At 39.2% G+C, this 9,676-nt stretch overlaps 1 protein-coding gene across 1 annotated transcript; it reads right to left on the reverse strand.

Annotated features, from left to right (window-relative positions):
* Positions 1-3,710: 3,710 nt before the first annotated feature.
* p2ry4 (pyrimidinergic receptor P2Y4) lies at positions 3,711-8,865 on the reverse strand. The gene is made up of 2 exons (XM_044205514.1): positions 7,607-8,865; positions 3,711-6,675 (listed from the first exon to the last, which is right to left on the reverse strand). Exon 2 carries the CDS (start codon positions 6,623-6,625, stop codon positions 5,540-5,542), a length of 1,086 nt encoding a protein of 361 aa, XP_044061449.1. The 5' UTR covers positions 6,626-6,675; positions 7,607-8,865; the 3' UTR covers positions 3,711-5,539.
* Between the last annotated feature and the right edge of the window lie 811 nt (positions 8,866-9,676).

The raw sequence follows: 9,676 nt of genomic DNA on the forward strand, positions 1-9,676 counted from the left end.
AGGCCTATCCAGCATCACCTCCATCTAATTTCAATAAAGGTTGCAGAGAGCCAGGCAGGTGAAACAGTTGGGGCATACTTCTATATGAATCGCCATGCCAATCAATATCTAACATCTTTTAGCATTGGAAAGCAATATTTTCCCTTTTACCTTGCAATTATTGTGCTTAATGCTGTGAAGTACCTTATCATAGGTCTGACGGCAAAAGAAAGGCCAGTTACCATGGCGACTGTGAAAGCCATTGGTCTCCTTTTCAGCAAAATAATGAACTTCTCTCCTCTGTGTGTCACTCTTCCACTCCACTCTCAGCCTCTTCGATTAAATTGAAGTCCACACGTCCTTGAAATCCCTCGTCTCTGCCTTATAATTTGCCAAACAAGACAAAAACAGAAAAAATGTTCAAGGTTCAACAAATGCATCATTTTAAGCAGAGGCTTAGGTGTATCTCAATACACAGTGTATTTTTTAAATTTACTAACAGGAATATGTCCTCTTAATTAAAAGTAAATACTTCTATACTTGCAGTCACATTTTATTTTCTGATGATGGAATGGTTTAAAGATTATATTTTCCTTGACTCTTTTTAGGTGGTCATTAACATAATCAGTGAAATGGCTGTGAGATGATAATCATGCAAATTGCAAATATCAACCTGGAATCAATTAACTACAAGCCATTTTTGCTGCAGGGGAAGACTTTTAAGCTGATAGAAAGTTTGTCAAAAAGTATTCCAAAGTCAGTAGGATGAGCCTACTTTGTCACATTTAATAATGATGGATGCACAGAGCTGAATAGACTTCTCAGAGTAGTCTGAAACATGCTCCACAGTCAGGTTGTTTTTCTCTATAAGAAGAAAAGAAGAAGAAAGACTTGTTCCTCTCCTTTAAATGTCGTGAATCCGATCATTAATTGCACTTGCTAGCCTCAGTGTCCTTGAGCACAGACATCCTGACTACCCAAAGACATCAAGTGTTTTATTCACTGGTGTTTGTCTGGATGAAGGTCAATTAAGGGAGGGAAAAAAAGCCCTGCAACTAATTGAAGTAACCCTGGAGCATCGAGACGCACACAGATCCAAATAAACCCATCAAATAATAAGGCCAATTAAACAACAGTGGTGATACACCGATTTACCTGTCACTCAAGTTAAATTCAGACAGAAATTTGTCTGTCACGCTTTCTTTTTTTTTCTTTTATAAGGAAACGACTGCAACTGGTTGAAATGCTTTTAGAGAATACACATAATATACCACATGACATAAACATTGCATTCCTTTGGTATCATTTAACATGATTATTTGACTTGAATTGTTTAGGCTCAAAATAGGCTCATTATACTTAAGGGATCAGAGTCCATCTAATACGTTATTTTAATGTTTTTAATTCAGTTTTCTATAAGTTGTTGCCCGGGGCATTTATTTGTAAATCCTTACTGCTTTGTCACAATAAAAATTACAATGAATTTTACTAACTAAGTTAGTGATCAAATATCACCATCCTAAAATTAAAAGTAAATACCTCCAATAAGGGATCTCAGTGTCACGTCTGTTTTCTTTCTAGGCCTATAAGTTAACTCTAAATGTAAATAATTCATCATGTAATGTATTTGCTTCATATGCATTTTTCCTTAGTACCAATAAATATAGCTAATCAATTTCTGCTGGTGGTGCTGTCTAACAGGCGCGGGGTGGGGCCCTGGTAACGTATAACCCGTTAAACCTGTTAAACCTATCAAAAGGAAACGCCCTCAAATATTATTACAGCCAACTCCTGTTGGATAACAGCAAGTTAATAAGCAAATATTTATCTCACAGTATTATGTAGTTATAATAGCAATTTCAGAGAACAGTTCATTTCTTCAGATTCATAAAGCAATGTCTAATCAGACAATACAATGCACAGGTGGAACATCCTAAACGATTGTGGTTACAACTCCAGACAGACACACACAAGTCACCAACACAACCTGCCAGTATGACCACTCTATATCACTATATCATTTAAATAACTAAGATCAATATTTGCTTTGATTTAATAAAGCCTGCTTTCTAAAGGGCAACCAGACACAAAGTGAGCCAACAGCACGAGACAAAGATTTTCATTTCAACATATTACAGCAGTCAGATGGAAAAAAATGTACCTCCACAATATCAACTTACTGTTAACTAGGAACATCAGCTACTCTTTTTAGCTTGATGGCCACACATCTTCAGTCTATCTAAGTGGTAATTAAACTGTTTCATGAACCCGACACAGGTGGATTTTTCTGAACTCAGAGAGAGGCATGTGGCTCATCATTCAGTGTGACACAAAACGTGAAAAATCACCAAAAGATGTAATTTAGCTCAATTCTATTCTATTCAGTCCAAATACTCCATTCATGCTTCAAGGAGAACTTCAAGACAAGCAACATTGCAAACTTTTCTATGCTCAGCAAATCAAGGGCACAAGGGAGTGAGTCATCAATACAAACTGAAAGAATTCGGCCATAATAGTCATTCATCTCCTTGGCACAATGCACCGAGCAGATCACAGGGACTTTACTGCAAGTAACAAACAATTCATTTACAATTTCCAACAATTTACTTTGCAATATTAAGATTTCTCTGCTTATCTGTTTTAACCCTTGTTTGCATGGTAATGACACCTGCTCTACAAGTGCAACTTGCAAAGACACAGCCTACTAGGCCAAGCGATGTGATCAGTCACACTTGACTTAACTAAAACCTTGTTCCTGTGTAACACTGAAGCAAAATAAATGTGTTTTAACATGGTTTGCTTCAACTGGAGTGGGTTGCAACCCAACCCAGGTGGATGGATGAACCTGTGCTCTCACGTAGCGTGTTTGTTTTTTCAGGTTTCCAGATAGACATGTGAAACACTTTACAATCACATAAGGACAGAGCGTTTTTTTCAGCATCTTTAAGGTTGGATGTCCTGACCCTTCTGGGGCATATGTAGACTACCTTCCCTGGTCTCCTTTGTCTGTTAGACAATGCTCAGGGCCAAAATACGCAATGTTGTACAACACAAAAATAAAATTTCTTTCAGAAATTACAAGACATATTTGTAATTTTCAAGCATAAAGTTATGTGACTTAGTTACTTAAGACACCCAACTAAGTAGTTGATCACTCCTGACCTGCTACTGAGTAACCTACAACTTCCTGACAAAATCAGACCACAGGGAGGCGCTCAAAGCTTACATCACCACTGAGTGAAAGGTGCCACTCACAGTAAGGTAAACTGTTGAAAAGTGCACAGAGCTGCCCCGTCTTCTTGGCAAACAGTTTGAAGCCTTCATTAGATTCATTTTACTTATTAAAAACTAAATCATGTGTCAAATTAGCATATCTTTGTCAGGGTCACCTTTATTTGTTTTACAGCAACAGTTCGTACGCCTGCAGATACAACTTAATGTAAAGCGTTATAAGATGCACTCTGTCATGAACTTCTGAAAGCCTGACAGCGATGATCATCTGTTTCTTACAATCCATTGTTTGTAAATTACAGACAATATGGAGTAATTTTTCCAAAAAGTATAAATTGTCATTTGGACTGTAATTGCCTTCGGTTCACTACTGGGTACTACTGCACTAGTGTTATCATTTTATTGGTTTCTATTGGTGGAAAGAAGTTGAGAACTCTTTGGATCGTTACAATGAGGTAGATTTAGCAGAGTTAAATTCCATTTTAATTGAATATGCTGCATCACTTTATTCATAGTTTATTTGTAATGACATGAAGTTTAACCTCTTCAACCAACTGGCCCGTGGATCAGTCATAAGTCATGTGCTGGGGACAAACTTTGTTCAAACCCTCACTGCATTATTTTAAATTCCTGTCAAAATCGAGAAGTTTCCAAAGATACCAAATACATCTGCATCATTTTATATACATAATCCAAACAAAACAAAAAAATAGTCACAGGACATCAAACCTATTATGATGTAATAGTGCCACCATAAAAAATATGGGGTTTTAGCTTTGAATATTTCGGCCAATACAAAGCATCATGTAGCTGCAATGAAGCACTGGAACATGCTAATATAAAATGTACATTAGAAAGTGTCACACAGCGTGGAAATATTGCAGGTACATGCATTGCTCTTTACCATGTTCACATACAATTGTTTCATCATCAATACAGTGTTTATTTATCCAGCACCCTTATCCAAAAAGGAGCCTGCATCATTTTCTTTCTGTTGAATGGTATATGGGAATAACACCCACCACTCTGTGTGGTGTTTTTGTTTATCCCTCATGTCCTACAGCTTCCGCACTACTCTCTCACTCTGCATGGCTGATGGTAGACTTCCAACGAAAACATTGTGTCATTACTTAAGTCACATACTCTGTTTTCACTTCTGTACTTTATATACTGTGTTCAGGTCACAGCGAGTGAAGTTAGTTTCAGTTTGACAAAGAAATTAGTAAGTGATTTCACACTAACCAGACAGGAAAGCTTCATTGCATAATCAGTTTGTGATACGTGACGTGGTAACACTTTGATACAGATCAAGCTGTAATTACAAAAATAACTTCAAAGATAGCGCTCATATGACTGCTACAGCATACACAACATTAAAAACAAGGGTGGAGAGACAAATGCTCTGTAGCATTAAGTAAAACTTTCCAGCTCTTGCTTTCACATCCTGCAAATCTAGGAGCTCAGCCTAGATTACTGATAGAAAAGCCTTTTAAATTCCATGAATCAATCCCAAAGGTAAAAGGGTAAAAAGGAAAATCCCTTATCCCTCTAATGAGGCGTGGGCAGTTGGAAAAGATATGTCTCCTCCAGATCAGCTTCTTTGCTTTTCTCCATAGTTAAGCAAAAGACAGCTGTGAAAATTGAAGGACAAAAACAGCTGGGATCAGGAGCTGCACTGGCTGTAGCTGCTTTTTCTGGGTAACACGCAGACATTGTTGATTAAACAGGAAGGATTGCCTCATGACTATCTCATTTCTGCGGCAATAGCCAGACTGTCATCTTTGGCCAGATATGAGATTTAATATTTAGATCAGCACGTGTCCAATCTCCTTATCCAAGATGACAACAATTCACTGACTGAGCCATCTACGATTTACTTTAATGCAACTGTGACTACCGGTGTCAAAGTCTTTTAACCAAGTTTCTTCTGCATATGCACCATTTTCAGTATACAGCAGCATGAATAATATAAATTATAACTTGAGTTTCGTGTAATAATCCCTGGTATGGGATTTCACATTAAGGAAAGGGTACAGACTTTTTACTAAAAACCCAATTGAACTTCATCTTACAAACACAGTAACCTCAAGAAAGTGAGGGGGAATTGAATCATGGTGTTTAGGCCTTAGGCATTACAGAGGTTTGATGGAATGAAAGCACATACTGTAAGTAGATGTTACAGTAATCCGATTCTCTTCCAAACCTCTCAGTGTAAAAAAAAAAAAAAAAAAGAAAGTCAAGCAGGTGCTTCTGCATTAGAAACATTAGCTTAGTCTGGAGCAGAAATCTTTAACACATGTTTAATACTCTAGATTTCTGCAATCTCCCACTACCTCTCAATACCTCCACTGGCTTTAAGGGCTGAGTTCTTATAGGCCAGAGCGATGCCGTGGTTATTGTTGGGCTGTGTTTGTGCCTGCTCAGGTGTTTGGCTGCTTGTCATCTGTCTTTTTCCAGTTAGAACAAACATCAGTTTGGACCGGTAGTGATCCCCAGCCAGGAAATACAGAATTGGGTCAATACAACTATTGACACTTGCCAGCGGCCTGGTGATCTTGTAAGTAAAGTTGACAATGTTGAGGAATTCACAGTTAAGATCTAACACACGGGAGGCATAGTAGAGAGTCCGTGTGATGTGAAATGGGACGAAGCTCACAGCAAACACCACCAACACCACGATGATGAGCTTGATGGACTTCTGACGCGAGGCAGCGCTCTGCTGGCTGGCAGACAATCCTCGTCTGGGCCGGCACAGGGCCCGAGCCATCAAGCAGTAACACACCACAATGACCAGGAAAGGGATGCCAAATAGGAGCACCATGACAACAGAGCTATAGTCCACATACTCCTCAAAGGCCCCCTGGCTGGTCGTGTCATGGCACAGGGTGTCATTGTCCCTCCTGGAGGTGGTGACGAAGACAAGGTTGGGCACAAGGCACACGGTCACCAGGCCCCACACCATGCCGCACACCAGGTGGGCATGGTGGGACTTCACCAGGGTCAGCGCCTTGATGGGGTGGCAGATGCCCAGATAACGGTGCACGCTGATGCAGGTGAGAAGGAGGATGCTGCAGTAGAGGTTGGCATAGAAGAGGAAGCGCACTATTTTGCAGGCAGCCACTCCAAAGGGCCAGTGACTGCGGTTGGCGTAGTAGTAGATGAGGGTGGGCAGGGAAAGGACGTACAGGAAGTCAGACAGGGCAAGGTGGAACATGTACACTGTACTGGGGTTCCACGGGCGCATCTTTAGAAACAGCCACAAAGCTGTGGCATTGAGCACAAAGCCAAAAATAAACACCAGACTGTAGGACACAGGCAGCAGGATGTATTTGAACTCCTCATCAAAGCGACAGCTAGAGTTGAACACCTTGACTGACTGATTGTGTGCGCCAGGGCTGCTGATGACCATTTCCATAGCGATGTGATGTCTCAGTGTAGCACTTTCAAGCCAGCAGATGACCAAACCTTCAAAGGAAGAAGACTTTTACATTCTTTATAAAGAAAATACACATTAGATTAATAAAAATGAAAAAAAGGTTAGTTGATTAATTGATTAGTCAATTGGCAGAAAATGAATCAGCAATTATGTTTTTTTCAAGCAAAAATAGACTAGATTTGCTGCTTTTCTCTGTTTTATATAATACAAACCTCTCTTTGGGCTTTGGACTGTTGTGTGGACATTTGAAGAGGTCACTTTGGGCTCTGTGATGGCCATTTTTCACTATTTTCTGGCGTTTTATAGAACAAATGATTAACCAAGAAAATAACCAGATAAATAGATAATGTCAGTTGAAGGCCTAAGACTAATTCATTGAGGAGTCACTTTTTTGTAGTCTGTATTTAACAGTGATGGAAGCAGCATTCAGGTCCTTTACTGAAGTAAAAGTAGTGATGTCAGTGTAAAAATATTCTGTCCTGCATGTTACTTAAATTTTTACCTAAGCACAGTATTATAAGACAAATATACTTAATCAAAAAGTATTCACTGCAGAATGGATAGATAGATATTTTACCGGATTGTTATAGATGGATGTAAGCAACATTTAATATTGAATGGTGGAGCTATTTTAAATGCTTTTAGTGTTGTGTAATGTGTAACCAAGTAAGTAACTTAAGAATAGCTCTAATAGAAATGCAATGGAGTAAAAAGTAGGCTACAATGTTTCACTCGGAAATATAGACGAGTAGAGGTGTAAAGTCACAGTAATAAAATGGAAATATTCCAGCAGTGTTGGTTAAAAGTTTTAAGCGGTAAGACGAAAATTCACTGTTTAACCACCGTCATCTGTTCTCAGTATGAGGTTCTACACATTAAACACCACTACACTGCCTTGGTCGATATTTCTCGGTCACACAAATAAAAGAACTCAGCTCTCGTGACAGCGCCGCTACTCACCCCAACGGGATCCTAAAGAAGTGTTGGTGTCCCGCTGCTCTCGATCCCAGTGGCACAGAGAAGTCGTCTAATTCCACCAGATTCACTTTTCAGCCGACAGTCCGTCGTCTTGTTCGTCACTGAGCCGTCCAGCCGGCGCGCTTTAGATACGCACTTTAAAAAAAAAAAAATTACTTTTCGGTGAAAGTCACGTTGGAGTCCATGGTACCGCTTCAGGAGACAGTCAACACTGAGCGCAGGGTACATGGAGAGTACACACTATATGGATGAAATGGGAAGTCGCAGTGCTAAGTAGACAAAACCGCCGCCCAAAAGAGTCTGCAGTGGAAGTCACTTTCAGTTTAGTTAAACTACTACTACCACCACCAGAGCTCATTTACACTAATCTATAATATATACACTTGAGACGTTAGAGTTTCTCAAGTAACTTACAGCACTTCCATACTTAGAGAAGATGACTTATTAAGCACACCAATTATTTTTTATGTATTAGACTATTATCAACGTGTCTTTTTAAAAAGGTCATCTTTCTGGATTAAAATGGATGTAGTATTTCAGAGATCATTCTTGGAGTATTTTGGGCTACTGTTTTCTTCCACAACAGTTAAGAGTGAAATATTATCCATATTAATATATTATTTGCTCATGACATTAATGCAATACTATGGAATAAATTACACAATAGAATATAAAGTAGTCAGACTCATCATTGTCTGGAGCCATAACATTAAAATACTGTTTACATGTTAACACTTCCATACATAGTAAAAGTTTGAATGCAGAACTCCACTGTGATATTGCTATTTTAACTTAAGTAATACATGTCAACACACCATTGGTATGCTGTGACGGATTAACTGGTTCATCTCCTCAGTTATCTTTGGTTATTTCTGTAAGAGTCACGCGATAGTGTGGAATTGTCCGATCATAAATAAATAAATAAAAAAGTAGGCAGGTTGAGCAATGCTGTTGTCAGAGATAAATGGAGGCGAGATGAAAATGACACTTAATAAGTTACCACAGTTGACCCACAGTCGCAAACGATATCATATCCACTCCAATAACCCGAAGTTTATGAAAACATCCGGTTTAGACCACCCTTTTATGGTTTACATTGACATAGTACACAATATTACTATTCACATAAAGTTCAGTTTTCTGGTCCTACACTGGGACTGTTCAGCTAAGGTTAGTCCTTCTTAAACTGAAAATAAAATAAAAGAGTTATTAATACATTTAAAATGATGTTTTTCATTTTTAAAGGCTTAACACCAGATATATCTTGGCAGTATTTGTATCAAGTTCTGTGCCAAGACCGGGCAACGAGGGAGTGGAACCAATTGCAGACACAGGAGGCAGAGGCAGAAGTGGTACAGTGCAATGGTTTAATAACGTCAGTGAACAGAGGCTTACAGGGGTGGTCAGGCAGGCAGAGATCAAAATCAGGAAACGGCAGTCCAAACACAGGCAACAAATCCGATGAGGAGCATGCAGGAAAAAGCTAAAGTCCCAATAACTGAGGTAGGAAGGCCAAAGGTGAGAAACACTGGAAAAAGGGCTGAAACTCAAGACACACAAACTAAGACGAACTGACAGAGAACAAAGGAAGCACACAGACTATGTACACAGGTGAGGGTAGACTAACTAGACACAGGTGACACTAATTAGGGAGGAGCAAACAATCAACCCTGGAGGGGAAAGCAAACAAAGACAGGAAGCAAAACTACACAAGACACATGAGGCAGCACACTTACAAAATAAACAGGAAACAACAAAACCCAAGACCATGACAATTTGGTAGTTAATTTAAGATCTATTTTTAAGACTGATAACTTAGCTATCTAAAATAGTTTAAATCCTGATATGGTAAATAAAAATAAGTGAGATGTACATAAGGTGAAAATAAATCCCTCACATATGGGAAGTCCAGACCCCTTCAGTCCATTCCCATAATGTGTGTCTGTGTGTGTATGGGTCAGCTTGGTGGCAGCAGTGTGGGCCTCTGTGTTTGTGTACTGTATGGGTTTCTGTGGTTTACATGTCTGGAATGTGAGTGGGCCACTGACAAGG

The sequence above is a fragment of the Siniperca chuatsi genome, linkage group LG8 (genome assembly GCF_020085105.1).
Source record: "Siniperca chuatsi isolate FFG_IHB_CAS linkage group LG8, ASM2008510v1, whole genome shotgun sequence".
Lineage (NCBI taxonomy): Eukaryota > Metazoa > Chordata > Actinopteri > Centrarchiformes > Sinipercidae > Siniperca > Siniperca chuatsi.